This window comes from Populus trichocarpa, chromosome 19 (assembly GCF_000002775.5).
Source record: "Populus trichocarpa isolate Nisqually-1 chromosome 19, P.trichocarpa_v4.1, whole genome shotgun sequence".
NCBI classification, from domain to species: Eukaryota; Viridiplantae; Streptophyta; class Magnoliopsida; order Malpighiales; family Salicaceae; genus Populus; species Populus trichocarpa.
In genome coordinates, this window is record NC_037303.2 from 14768048 (window position 1) to 14783024 (window position 14977).

Consider the following 14977-nt stretch of genomic DNA (forward strand, 5'->3'; position numbering starts at 1 on the left):
ACAAAGCTTTGTATGGACTAAAACAAGCCCCTCGAGCTTGGTTTAGTCGCATTGAAGCCTACTTCACTCATGAAGGGTTTCAGAAGTGCATCAGTGAACAAACTCTGTTTGTTAAACAGACTAGTGGAGGCAGAATCCTTATCGTGAGTGTTTATGTAGATGATTTGATTTACACTGGAGATGATGAGCAGATGATGCTGGAATTCAAACAGTCTATGATGAAGGTATTTGACATGACTGATCTAGGAAGAATGAGGTTCTTCTTAGGTATAGAAGTACTGCAACAGACCAATGGAATCTATATCTGTCAACGAAAGTATATACTAGAGGTTCTGAAACGGTTTGGAATGGAAGAATGTAATGCAGTAATGAATCCCATAGTCCCTGGCTTCAAAACTGACAAAATTGGAGAAGGAAACAAAATCGATGAGACTTACTATAAACAAATAGTTGGAAGTCTTATGTATATCACTGCTACAAGGCCAGATATCATGTTTGGGGTGAGTTTTATAAGCAGGTTTATGGCTAGTCCAACAGAAGTGCATCTACAAGCTGCAAAAAGATTATTAAGATACTTGAAGGGGACCATCAATTATGGTATATTCTACAAGAAGAATGAGAACAAGCAGCTGATTGCATACACTGATAGTGACTATGCAGGAGACATTACAGACAGAAAGAGCACATCCGGCTATGTCTTCATGCTGAGTGGAGGAGCAGTTTCATGGGCATCAAATAAGCAGCCTATAGTCACTCAGTCAACAACTGAAGCAGAATTCGTGGCAGCAGCAGCTTGTGCTTGCCAGGCAGTATGGATGAGAAGGATTCTGGAGAAGTTAAATCATGAACAAAAAGATTGCACCATCTTAATGTGTGATAACAGTTCAACCATCAAGCTCTCAAGAAATCCCATTATGCATGGACGCAGCAAGCACATTGATGTGAGATTCCATTTCTTACGTGATTTAACTCGAGACAAGATCATTGAACTTGTGCATTGTGGCTCACAAGATCAAGTAGCCGACCTACTGACAAAACCAGTCTGTGTGATGCTTGATGTAAACTAATTGTTACACAGAATTAGTTTAAAGGAGAGAATGTTGAGAAGTTTCAATAACTGTCAGTTTTTCTGTTAGCTAAACCTGTTAGAGCAGTTAGTTAGTTAATCCAGCTGGCAGTTAGTTAAGTCAGGTAAAGGTTGTTAGTATTCAATTGTTAGCAAATAAACTGATTCCTTGAATCACGGGGCAGCAGTTATTAGTTACCCTACAGTGTTGTAAAGGTTATATAAAGCCAAATGATTGTTCATTCTAAGCATGATATACAATTCAGTATTCATCAAGTATTCTTGCATATCTGTTTCTATCATTTTTGTCAAGTCGATCACTCTGCCCATCCCAAATATTGTTTTGGGCTTTGTTCTTTACCATCAGTCCATAGACATTCCTTCAAGACTATCCACGCGGCCCAGTTGTGGTAGGCCCAACTGATCAGAACCACCTGCTTTAAATCTGTGAGGGGAATGGCTGATTTTGGAGTGTTGTTTGAAGCTACTGGCTATAGAAAATTGACTACTCAGATAGTGATTGGGCTGTTTCAGTCGATGATATGAAGAGCACAACAGGTTGTGTTCGATATCGGTTCAGGTGCACTTTCTTCGGTGACCAAGAAGCAAGAACCGTGGCACAATCCACTGGAGAAGCAGAGTGTATAAATTCAGCAGCAACTTTGAATCTAGCCATATGGTTAAGGAAACTTCTCCAAGATATGGGGCAGCAACAGCATGTAGCAACTAGAATTCAAGTTGATAACAAGTCGGCCATTGCAATTGCAATAGCAAAATATTCAGTTAGTCAAGGAAAAACCAAGCATATCAAAATGAAGTTCCAGAGCTCATGAAGTAGAGAAAGCTAATGCGGTGACCTTTAGCTGTTGTTACGCAGAAAAGCAACTTGCAGATATATTGCAGCGAGAGCTTCCACAAATATACATCCTTACCTTCACTGCAAGCATCTGCATGTAATAACAAACTTTTATGAAAAGTTGTAATTAGGAAGAATAGAAGAAGCCTATCCAGAAAATACAAGTCGCGAAAGACACTAACATGAAGCAAGTTGAAACTAGAATTATTATCCAACACTTGCACAAGGAACCATCTGCATATACTAATAAGACGAGCTTACCAGTTATATTTGTTTCCTGAGTCCTGACAGGTAATATAGCAAGGAAATTCTTTTTGCACCAGAAGTTTGCAAGCCCAAAGTAGGAGATAATATAGCAGTCTAGTAAAGGTTCTGTTTCAGAAGCCTTGTTTTTTGACAGTTAGCATTTTCTTCTCTTTTGAATAATTGAATTGTCAATTGTCTTCTAACCTTATAGCTTAAAGAAAACTACATTTCGGTTCGAAACATACTTGTGTGAATTCCAAAATCACAATGAAACATACTTGTATAAATTAATGTGTAGCTCTAACTTATCACTAGCTTCAAAACGTCAATACTGCAAGATGAAGGAAAAACACAGATGGGTTGCATTAATCCTGCTGTGCAGCACACTAAGGCGCTGCGAATGAGCAAGTGACCTCACACACCAGCCCCCAATGCTCTTTTATGTCCAGGAATGGAATGTTTGCTTAAATCAAACCCGATAAGTCCTTGAAATGCTACCTACCTACCTTAAATGGAATCATCTCTTGCAACCCAAGATCTGGTCAAGTAACCCCACGTGAAGCAGTGCTGACAGTAAAGGAACTAAGCTTTAGCCCCTTTAGCTTTACAGAACCAAACTCTTACTTTCTTCATTCCCTACAAATTTCAACAGATAAGCTCTCAAAAGACGTACCCAGAAATCATCTACAAAGTCATCCTATTGATGAAGAAAGCAAAGGAAACAATGACCTCAGAGACTGGAGCCTCATGGAGGCAATGGTCTTATTTAACCAAAAGCTAGGGAATAAGCACATGGCGCCAAGGTGATAGGAAATGAAATGAAAAAAACAAGATTGACTACTTATATGTATGTATGTGTGTGTGTGTGTGTGTGTATTCCAATTTGACCAAGAAATTAATCAACAGCTCAGAATTCAACCTTGATCACAAACTCAAATCATACAAACTGGATTCAAGGTAAAATCAGAATTATTCAACACACAATCAGCCGGCGCAGCAAATTAAATAAAGCACCAAACCGGACACAACCCCCTACATATCATATCAAGATTCGAAATCCTTCTACATTACAGAGAAAACATTGCAGAAGCAAGTAACCCAACTGATCCCACCAAAAGATTATGAGTAAAGATAAGTGCACTAGATATATCCACAGAAGCTGCAGGACTCTCTACAGTTACTGCAGGAACTGCCTTCGTTGGCTTCTCTGGTGCAGCTGCCACTGGTGCTGGAGCTGGAGCATTAGAAGCAAAAATGTCCTTAGGGAGGAGTACCTTTTCAATCTTATAAATGGCTAGCTGGTTGTCTGTGTATACGGTGCCAGATAAACTTGTATTGGTAAGTCCTGTGGTTATGTTCACCGAGTTTGGATAACTTGTCACGTTAAGTGGTAACCTACTACCTGTTCCGGCCCATGTTCCGAGAGGATTGCTTACGGTCTGGAACTGGGAAGTAGATAGGAATGTTGGAACTACGTGAAACTTCACTAACTCGGACTTGTCTCCATCACTTAGCGTGTTGAGAGTTCCTGATTTGAGTTCCGAAAATGCGCTATCCGTTGGTGCAAAGATGGTTAAACCAGTGCTTGAGTCATTTAGCGCGGAGAATAAGTGGTTTTCCTCTTGGGTGGATCTCAAAAGGCGGATAAAGATCGTGAAGTGTCCAGCCTTCTCAAGGATTATGGTGACGTTGGTGATGCCATGCGGTGCAGCTGCCTGTGTTGGGGTTGCAGCTGGAGGTGATGCAACCACTGCTGGCGCCTGAGCCGGGGCTGCAGCTGGTGACTGGGCAAAGGTATTGGTACAATGGAGGAAAAGAAGTAAAATTGAAAATGAAGAGAGTAAGTACTGTGGCTTCATCTTTATGTTGTTAAGATAAAATGCTAGGAACAATGCAAAAATGCTAATGTAAACTGAGCTTGATTTTTGTTAGAAGTGCTCGATGTGTATAGAGGGGACAGTTTGAGGTTATATAGTTGTGGGCAGAGAGGATCAAGTTAGGTGCAATATACAATTTTAGTTACACAACTAGGTTGCAAGTACCTTATCTTACTCCAAAAGGTGGTGGGCCATCAATGGAGATGGAAAATTGGCAATGCTGCAGCAGCTACTTTGCATGGAAAGTAGGAAGAAAAAGAAACAAGAATCTAAGAAGTAGATTTCAAGTGGGTGTGACAGCAAATGAAGATGTGCATTTCCCACTCATCAATGGCAGAACATTTGAGCATACTTCCACACATTATAACAAAATCATCTTTAATGATAGAAGATTTGGACAAGGAATCTCAGCTGACCCCATCTTTGTATCCAAAACAGCTAAAGACTTTGCTCCTTGAGCTAAAAAGAAAGAAGCTTTGGATGTGTTGAGTAACATTATAAAACTTTTTTTTTCAGTTTTATTTTCCTTTTCTAGTTTTAGTTTTTCAATAAAAAATCAGAAAACGTGTTTTATTTGTCATAAAATCATGAAGATAAATTTTTCCATCTAAAAAATACTTTAAGATTATAACTATTTTTTTATAAAATATAAACCATAATTTATAATAAGCATCTTAACATTTTGTATTCGTGATAATTTAATGATGAAATTATAATTTTATTTCTTTAAAAAAAACTATCATGTAAAACTATATTGCTAACCTTTAAAAAATATTTATATTAAATTTATAATAAAAGGTAAATTTATGATACATTGATACTAACTAAATATAAAAAAAAAATTAAGTTTTTACATTGCTTAAAATGGCTTGGATATAAAATAAAAAAATATTATTCATATTTGTTTCATTTGAAAAATAATGAAAAACTTATATTAGAAAATTACAGAGAATTTTTAAAATATGTTTTTCAATCTCAATACAAATTTAAAAAACTAAAAAATTTAGTTTTCCATAGGAAGTTACAGTTTTCATTTTTCTTACTCCAATTTTTTTATTAAAAAAATATTATTTTGTTTCTAAACAATTTTTTACATCCTTTTAATCCTCAAGAGAAATTGATAGGCTAACTTTCCAAATTTAGAAACATAAATTAGATCTCACACCAGGCCATCACTTAACATAATCAAGAAACACTTTCTAACGTACGTGAGCCAAGTACAGGCCATGTTGCTGCTTACAATGATTTTTTCCTTATGCAAACACCAGCCTAGAAATTTTATATGACCATTTTGAAGTAAAACGAAAGAAGATGCCTGCTCTCTCTCACACTTTTTTCCGCTAATTATCAACACGAACAGTTTTGAAACTAGAGAAGAAACCTGAGTCTGATTTGGGCTTGAACTCGAGAAAGATTCGTATAGCAAAGAAATTACTTAGCAAGATTAAGGAGGAAAAGAGAATCAAATTAATCCCATAAAATAGTATAGCAAGACGCTTGGCATGAGCAGGTGACCTAAGAACTGGTCTGCAATGCTTAATATAGTTTTCTTGTCCAAGACTGAAATATTTGCTCCAATGAAACCTGACAAGTCCTTGAAGTTGGAAATAATACCTCCTCACCTTAAATTGAATAATTAATCTCTAGTGAGTCAAGATTTGGAGAAGTAATATCAGCAGGCAATGCATTCTTGTGAGTGAAGGAAATTAGATTTAGCACTCGTTAAGCTTTAACGAACAATATTTTATGGTTTTCATTCCCTACAACCTTCAAGAGATATGATCTCCAAATTCACATCCAGAAATCAAGTCACCCTCAAAGTCATCTGGTAGAAGGCAATGTTCAACGAACACTGACCTCGGACTTAAGCCCCAAGAAGGCATTGCTCATGCTATATTTTATACCAAAAATAACAGTTAAGCCTCAAAAATTTAACACGTCCAATTCTGAGCATAAAGAAAGACAGGTCGCCCAGGAACCGGAGAGAAATCGAAGTGAATTTCTTGTACATTAATGTACTTAATGGCATTAGCAATCCACTCGAGATGTTCGAAGATGGAGATAAAATTTGCTAGGAGAAGAGGAAGGTGAGCGATGGAGGAGGGTTCGGAAGGTGCAGCAAGAGAAGCAGGAGTGGTCATCTTAGCATTAATAGAGACTTATAGACAGGAATTCGGGTTCACCAGTAGCTAGTTAGAAAAGATCAAGCATGGTCATGTCTCTAAATAAAATGTAAAGATACCAAAATCACACCTAATAATTTCGAAAGTGGAAGGCTTAAGAGCATCAAGGTTGATCTTCTAAGAAATCAATTTTAAGTGAATTATAATGTAGAAACTGCAAGTTCTCAAACAAGTGTAGCATGAAATACTAGGGGGATTTTTTAGATATGGAAAATTTTTCCAGCAAGTATGAATGTATGCTTAATAGAGAAATCAAAGATAATCATTGTTCAAGGGTAGGAATTGATGCTTCCTCCAATGCTCATAATCAAAGAATTCTTGATCCGCCAATCAAACCACCATTATCTAGCCAAAAGCTAGGAAATGATAGATGACACCAGGATGATAGTGAAAAAAAAATGAAATTTGATGAATAATCAAGTTAATTAGATAGAATCTCAAAACTCAACTCAATCATGAACTCAAATCATACAAACTGGATTCAAGGTAAAAGCAGAATTATTCAACACACAATCGGCCGGCGCAGTTAAATAAAGCACCAAACCGGACACAACCCTACGTACATATATCATATCAAGATTGAAATCCTTCTACATTACAGAGAAAACATTGCAGAAGCAAGTAAACCAAATGATCCCACCAGAATATTATTAGTAAAGATAAGTGCACTAGATATATCCACAGAAGCTGCAGGACTCTCTACAGTTACTGCAGGAACTGCCTTTGATGGCTTTTCTGGTGCAGGTGCCACTGGTGCTGGAGCTGGAGCATTAGAAGCAAAAATGTCCTTAGGGAGGAGTACCTTTTCAATCTTATAAATGGCTAGCTGGTTGTCTGTGTATACGGTTCCAGATAAACTTGTATTGGTAAGTCCTGTGGTTATGTTCACCGAGTTTGGATAACTTGTGACATTAAGCGGTAACCTACTACCTGTTCCGGCCCATGTTCCGAGAGGATTGCTTACGGTCTGGAACTGGGAAGTAGATAGGAATGTTGGAACTACGTGAAACTTCACTAACTCAGACTTGTCTCCATCCCTTAGAGTGTTGAGAGTTCCTGATTTGAGTTCCGAAAATGCGCTATCCGTTGGTGCAAAGATGGTTAAACCAGTGCTTGAATCATTTAGTGCGGAGAACAAGTGGCTTTCCTCTTGAGTGGATCTCAAAAGACGGATAAAGATCGTGAAGTGGCCAGCCTTCTCGAGGATTTTCGTGACGTTGGTGATGCCATGCGGTGCAGCTGCCTGAGTTGGGGTTGCAGCTGGAGGTGGTGCTACGACTACTGCCGGTGCCTGCGCTGGGGCTGCAGCTGGTATCTGGGCAAAGGTACTGGCACAATGGAGGAATAAAAGGAATATTGAAAATGAGGAGATTAACTGCTGCTTCATCTTTATGTTTTTGGGATTAATTATAATGCTAGAAACAATAGATCAGAAATGCCAATGCAAGTTGAGCTAGAATTGTGCATGGAAGTATTTGATGTGTAAAGAAGAGATAGAGTGAGGTTTTTATAGTGGTGGGAAGAGGATGAACTTAGGTGTAATGTCCAGTTTTAGTTACAAACTAGGTTTATATCAAGTACCTTATCTTACTTCAAAAAGGTGGAGGGTATCAAAGGAGAGGGAACTTTGACAAATGCTGCAGCAACTAGTTTGCTTGGAAAAGAAGGGAAAAAGTTCCTGAAACTTAAGTAGATTTCAAGTGGGTGTGACAGCAAATAAGGATGTCAATGATTGTCAGAATTATAATTGTCTGAATCAAAAAGGAAGAATAGCTTCATCAATGATAGAGCCTTCAGTGACTTGTTAGCTGAAGAGAGGGCAACATTCACTATTCACTTGCATTTCAGTAAATAATTCTGATGAATAGATCTTTCCACCCTTCAATCCATGACAACCTTTCCAAATTCCCATAGAATTCAAATCACTCACCATTACTTGACACGACCTTGTGTTCCATTCACAACAATTTTACAGTATACAAGGCACCTCAGATTAAGAGAGTCTGAATTTTTTGGATTAGTTAAAATATATTTAAATTGACTCGAACACCCTACATGAATTAATAAAAAAAAAACTTGAGTTTTTGACATGGAATGTGTTGTTGATATATTTATAAATGACAAAAATAATTATAATTTTATATTAAATTATTAAATCGCCATAGATAATTCTACAAGCTCAATTTTGTAAGTAATGTAAGTGAAAATGTTTTTTTTTTTTATTTTTCTAATTAATATTGAATTTTAATAACTTTTCTCGCTAAGATTTGAATTCTTTTGATTAGATTGATTTTAATCTCTATATAAACGGATGGTATTTTTTTATGAATAATAAACTTTACAGAAAATATGAAGTTCGTCTCTCTGCCTATATATCTCCATATTATAACCTTAGAATTTGCGAACCATAATTATGACGTTATTTTGTAGTGTCAATTTTTGTCATCGTCAAACCAATACGTGGAAACATGAGTTCAAGTTCTTTCACATGGTGCTCAATAGCATTAAGCATTCGTGATGGTTGCTCGAACCAAGATGGAAGTAAAACTTTTACAGAGGAGAAGATGAATGGAGAACAGTGGAGGATACGTTTTGTTGATGAATTAGTATAGATGCAAATGGTGATCCAATTGGCCTGCCTTGAGAAAGGTCGAACAATTTGCTTAGACAAACAAATCAAATGTCAAAAATCATTCCATCAAGAATACAAAAATATACTTTTCAAAAACAAATAAGCAAAAATGTTTTTTTTTTTTTTCATTATAAAAACATCAATATTATCCTTATAACTCATTAAAAGGTTTGAATTTTGCCCTTCATCGTTAACTAATAAGAAAATAATAAAAAGTTAATTTTGAAGGGTGTAGCTTAATTAATCAGGCATTAGGTTTGCTCCCTAGAGATTACCAGTTCGAGTCTCACAAATCTCAGAGCCACTGGACGCTTACATAATCGTTAACTTTAGGGTCCGTGTGATTAGTCGAAGTACACACAAACTATTTCTAACATCTACGTTAATAAAAAAAAATAACAAAATGGCACAATATTGTTGTTATATTATCTCATAGAAAACTTGAAACTAAAAAAGACTCAAAATCAAATTCAAAATGTTGGCTATTCAAGACTTCAAGTATGTTATCCCTCGGAAGAATGCTTGACTAAAATGCTTCTCCTTTCCCTTCTGTTTAAGAACCTGGAGGACCTATCCATATTTCACAAGACAAAAACTTGTACCATTGCCCATTTTTCATCGTAATGTACTTTTTCCATATATAGGTGGACTAACTGTTATCATCTTTGTTTCTTGATGAACAATTTTCCTATCGTCTTCAGGTATCAGGGAATAGATTCCCACCGGAGCTTGTTCCGATCTATCCAAGATAGGCCGTAGAAGCTATTGGGCTAGACTGATCATTCTAAGTCCATGATTCTTGGCAAAACATGGAAGGTATTTTGTGGGCTCTTTTCCTTTAACACTATTTAAATGGCGGATAAAGCAGGACTCTAGATAAATTCATGATCTTGCTTAATTTTTTTTTACGGTAAAGGATGTTTTTTAATTACTAAGATTAACTCTTCTTTGCTAATAATTTTAAAGTGCACTTCTCATAATTTAATACATTCAAAAAAATTTAATAATTTTTTTTTTTAGATGTTGGCCTAAGAACTTAAACTTAAATATAGATTAATCACTTATAGTTAATTTTTTTAATTTCAGCCCAGATAACAGCAACCACTCTAAGAGGCCCAAATATATAGCTAGGGCTCAGTCTGTCCTAAAACGGACTCCCTCTCCTCAGCCCCTCCCCTCTCCCTCTTCTCTCTCTCAAAAACCCCCCAAAATCTGTCTCAGATTCTCTCTTGGGTTTTCAGCGAAGATGCTAACAGGGGACATACCACCGAACCAAACAATTTACATTAAGAACCTCAACGAGAAGGTCAAGAAAGAAGGTATGTTGTTGCTTACTTCCATCTAACGTTCTTCCTGTTTTTCTTGCCCAGAAAAATAAGCTAAGTTTGAGCGACTAAAACCCTAAAAAGAATCTGAACCTTACGATTGTTTTTGCTTCTTAAGCAATATAGAAGCTAAAAGCACTCTTGGTTGATCTTTCGAGGAGATTTCTTCTTAGGGTTACTGCTAGTGAAATCAAGCTTAGAATTTTAGTGTGGAAGTAGCTTAAATTAGTTGTTAAAGAAAGTTATTTGATCAATGAGAAGTGAAACTAATGTGATTTGTAGTGATATTTATGTATTTTAACTTAATTATGTGAGATTTTTTATGGGGTGTCTTTTTTTTTGGTGTGTGGGTAGAGTTGAAGAGGTCACTTTATTGTCTGTTCTCTCAATATGGGAGGATTTTGGATGTTGTTGCTTTGAAGACGGCGAGGCTTCGAGGGCAAGCATGGGTAGTGTTTAGTGAAGTTACGGCTGCGAGTAATGCTGTGCGACAGATGCAGGGTTTTCCGTTTTATGATAAACCTATGGTACGTCTTGCGATGCTTGGTCAGTAAGTCTTCGCTCTTTGTATTTGTTAATGCATCAATTAGGGTATGTTTCTTTGATGTCTTTTTCTTAAGTTTCCTGAGTGTAAAGAACTTTTAATTTTATTATCTGTCAGCTTTCAAAGCCACAATTTTGATGGGTTTCAATTTGTCTATACTATTAATGGATTATCAACTAGTTTTGGGTGTGATTTTGTGACCATTAACTATAGCCTTTGTGGTTTGTCCTGTTCAGTTTTTCTTTTGGTTTTATCCTTGAGCCTTTGTTTGCTTGTTATGGACAAGCATAACAGTGGGATGGTATTTTTTCACCAGCTCCTCTAAAACTACAGTTGCGAAATGGATAGTTCTTGTTGAGAATGATGTCAACAAGAAGTCATAGATTTTCATGGTTAATAATGGGCTCAGTGTGACTCTTAAATTAATAATTCACTTTGTGATTGACATAAGAAGAAAAAGGGAAAGATTCTCAATGTCTTACATGAAGTTTCAATTATGCCAATCATGGAGTTATATTGTGTTTTGACCTGATAGAAAGGTCATAGTTGTGTGGTATAATTTATGTTAGTGTACTAAAGAAGGGAGAAATGTGTGCCTAATTAACTACAATTCTGTCAAAAACATTGACTGGTGGACTCTTTAAAGCATGCATTCCCTGAGGACAGTTATTATTTGTGTATTTGTTTGTTTATTTAGAATCTTAAGAACATTCATATTTATGTAGAATATCTTTGTGCCGAGTAAATTTTCATTGTGCAATGTATCTCATTACTGTGGTGCAGCGGATTCAATATGCAAAAACAAAGTCTGATTGCATTGCAGAAGCAGAAGGAGTCTATGATCCAAATGCAAAGAAGAAGAAGAAGCAAGAGGAAAAAGGTGAGTGCAATTGAGTAGCAATTTCTACTTTATTGAGCTTTACAACTGGTATGTTTATCCCATACTTAAAAATTTGAGTGCTCAAATGGAACTCATTCATTGAATTAAAGAAAATTGCATTAGGAAGTTATAGCAGAGAAATATGCTTGAATTCTTCTTTGTAAGTGCTGTATTGACCAGGAAGTAAAAACTCTTCTTGGTCTTTTCTTTAAACTGCTCAAAAGGTTTGAGGAACCATTTCTTGAGCAAATGCTGTGTAAGAGGCTCCACTATTCGCCATGTTAGCAGGAACTACACCATTTAATATGGTTGATTTAGTTATCTACTTCCTGATTCAAGCATATGACTTTTCATAAGGAAATATTTACTGTTGACCTATGATTTGTACATGATTGTATTATTGTAAAAGTGAAACCAAATACCATTTAGAAGCAAGTGCTGCCCTTACAAATTTGATGCTGATACCTGATTTATGTTTCAGTCGATGCTCCTGTGTAACTTAAGGTGATTTTGCCCATGTAACTTAGGTGATTTTGCCTTCCAGGTTTATAGTTTAAATGTACTGAAATCAGATGGGAAACAAGTTGTGTGTGTGGAAAATGTTCTCAATATGTATTGTTTTCTAATAACTTTTGACAACTTATGAAAGAAAAAAAATAGAGCAATTTTGGGGCAGTGCCATGTCTTAACTGGGATGGGATTTAAATTCTTACACTAGACTAATGTTTTGTTTTAACTTACTATGAAGTGGAAAAACATCTTAATTTTTGTTCATTGATGCTCCTGATGTTCTGTTATGCACTAATAATTGGATACATGTGTTCCTCTTCAGCTGAGAGAAAGAAACGTGCTGAAGAAGCTCAGCAATCAGCTCCAGCTAATGGGAAACCTGCTGAAAGTAATGGGGGCCCAGTAAGTCACATTTTATGCTTCTGTCCTCCAATGTGCCTTGAACCCTTGCATGCATGTTTTGATGTTCTTACGAGTTGAGCAAATAAGCTTAGGCTCATATGCAGTTTCATGTGTTTCATTTTTATAAAGATGAAGAGTGTTGAAGATGGTTGCATGATAATTTTTGAATCATTCAATGTGCCATTGATGTATGTATTGATTTTATTGCTGGCATTAATGCATCACATTTCACACTCAAACCTTTTCTGTGTATTTCATCTGTGCACTTCAACTACTTCTTTTGAATTCCTATATTTTATCTAATCAATGCTTGCTTATTATATCCTGTCTGTGTCTGTGATGTGTAGACTTCTTTCCGCCAAGGAAACCAGAGTGCACAGGAAACCGTTCCACCAAATAATATATTGTTTATTCAAAACTTGCCCCATGAAACCACTAGCATGATGTTGCAAGTGCTCTTCCAGCAATACCCAGGATTTAGGGAAGTCCGTATGATTGAGGCAAAGCCAGGTATCGCATTTGTGGAATTTGAAGATGATGTGCAATCCTCCATGGCCATGCAGGCCCTTCAAGGTTTCAAAATTACTCCCCAGAACCCTATGGCTATTACTTACGCCAAGAAGTAACCAACCCTTGTTTTAAAGCTAGTTCCTTTTTCACTTCTTGCCTCAAATGTTTCCCTTGGATTTGATGATTGAAGAGTTCTATGCATACGGTAACCATGTAGATTCTCGATAACTAATTGTAGAATTTCATTTCCAATTTGTTTGATGTTCAATTTCACAATTTGAAGTAATGAAATGAGAAGATCTGAATATGCTTTTCCAAGCGAATCTCCTTGAAGTATTTTGAATTAGATGATCTCATATAATTGGCAAGTTCAGTTTTCCTTTATTTTCTACAATCTATTTAGTTGTTCATTGCTGGCCGGTTTGCACCAGCTGCGCAACTGTCACGGATTTTCTGTTTCTGGTGATGTTTCACAACTCATTGTTTAGACCATATCCAGTGATGTTGCCAAGTGGCGAGGGCTGCTGTCTGGTATATTTTTATCCGCTCCATTCATTGTTTATGTCGATGTTTCCAATCGGTGAGGCTTCAAAGCCATTCAACTCTCTTTGTTTTTTTTTTTATTATTATTAAAACAAGGATGTATGGCTTTATGTGCTGACAAAAGGCAACCTCCTCTGCATGGTTAAAAGCTGTTGTGCCTTTGGATTCTGTTCAAACTTTCAAAATAGGAAACGAAATGGGAGCCCTATGAACTTTTTGTAGTTGAAATTGATCTGGAATGAACAATTTTGGTTTCACTAATCCTTCATCCATGTCTCATTAATCATTCTATGCATTTTATATTTTTTATGTGTGGCCCTAGCAGAAAAGAGACGAATGGCCTCGTGTAACAAGTCCATGATTTAGTTGGGGGGATTCATTGCACATGTAAGATGTGGCCTCTAATTCTAGGAAGATTGTATTGAGTTGGATTTGGAGTACAGTAGATAGGTCATGTTTGCTCCTCTATCTTAGCTAACTTAGGATATGGAATTGAATCCAGTCATCTACAGTTCCTCTTTAGGGTTTTTAACTACAGGGGAAGGAAGAAATTTGCACAGAGCCATGCTACATGGCTGAGACAGGCTTGATTTGCTCCTCATTTGCAGCCGTTTCTGATGGAGGAGAGTTTTGTCTTTTACCCTTTTCCAACCCCTTTTGACTAAGCATGTTCCATGCTAGGTGTCCTTCTCTAATTTTTTGGCCTTGTGTAAAGTTAATCATCATAGGCTGGTGATGCCTACAAGAAGTAGGAGAAAAAAGAACTCATACTTGTCTCTAGACGCGTGAAATCCCCAAAGTTAGTTTCATGATTTATATATATTGAATTAGAAGAAAATTTTGTCTCATGAGAACAACTCAACGGCTAAGATTTGATATTTGTTGTTAATGACTCAAAGAATTCTATCTTTCGTCAAATATTAAAAAAAAATACATTTTTTGGTTGATTGCTATTGCTTATCATTGTTCTTTTTCTATAAAAAAAATAACTTACTTTACAAATATATATTTTGGCTATACATTTAATATAATTAAATTAAACTAAAATATTCATTTGACGAATCAAATCATACAAGTATAATACATAGTTTTAAACATGTAGTGCAAGGTTTGAGTCACATATTAGAAGGGTTAATTAAAATTAATTTATTTTCTAAAATAATTAAAATAATATTGTTTTGATAAAAAAAATCAATAAAAATTAACAAATTAAGAATTTGATATTGATCAGGTCATGAGTTGATATAAGTTTTTGACCTTATTAGACCGAGTCAATACCTTAATTTATTTTTATAAACTAAACCAGTCTAGATCACAGGATATATAGGGTCCTGATCGACCTGTTAAATGAATTTGAGTTTTATAATTAAATTTTAAATATTTAACAAGAAATTTGTAGTAAT

The 14977-nt window shown here is 36.0% G+C and overlaps 2 protein-coding genes across 7 annotated transcripts in view; one reads left to right on the top strand and one right to left on the bottom strand.

Annotated features, from left to right (window-relative positions):
* LOC7458844 (fasciclin-like arabinogalactan protein 12) overlaps window positions 1-7714 on the bottom strand; it is a 37948-nt gene extending 30234 nt beyond the window's left edge. Inside the window, exons 1-2 of one of the 6 annotated variants that reach the window (XM_052449480.1) lie at window positions 7495-7714; window positions 3571-3906 (exon numbers count right to left, since the gene is read on the bottom strand). In XM_052449480.1, the coding sequence (XP_052305440.1) occupies window positions 3571-3906; window positions 7495-7615 (457 nt within the window). In that variant the 5' untranslated portion in view covers window positions 7616-7714. Of the gene's footprint in view, window positions 1-3063; window positions 4114-6782 lie in introns of those variants that run through there. The other 5 variants (XM_002325639.4, XM_052449478.1, XM_052449479.1 and 2 more) reach the window with 5 other exon arrangements.
* Window positions 7715-9952: 2238 nt separating this feature from the next.
* On the top strand, window positions 9953-13349 carry LOC112325212 (U2 small nuclear ribonucleoprotein B'' 2). The gene is made up of 5 exons (XM_024591089.2): window positions 9953-10179; window positions 10540-10712; window positions 11513-11609; window positions 12442-12521; window positions 12869-13349. The coding sequence occupies exons 1-5, from the start codon at window positions 10107-10109 to the stop codon at window positions 13145-13147; spliced, it is 702 nt and encodes a 233-aa protein (XP_024446857.1). The 5' UTR covers window positions 9953-10106; the 3' UTR covers window positions 13148-13349.
* The last annotated feature ends 1628 nt before the right edge of the window (window positions 13350-14977 follow it).

Excerpts from the sequence above, each read along its gene's own strand:
- LOC112325212 (XM_024591089.2), top strand. The coding sequence starts at position 10,107 with ATGCTAACAGGGGACATACCACCGAACCAAACAATTTACATTAAGAAC. Across the intron at positions 10,180-10,539 it reads CGAGAAGGTCAAGAAAGAAG|AGTTGAAGAGGTCACTTTAT; the intron begins GTATGTTGTTGC and ends GTGTGTGGGTAG. Across the intron at positions 11,610-12,441 it reads GAAGAAGCAAGAGGAAAAAG|CTGAGAGAAAGAAACGTGCT; the intron begins GTGAGTGCAATT and ends GTTCCTCTTCAG.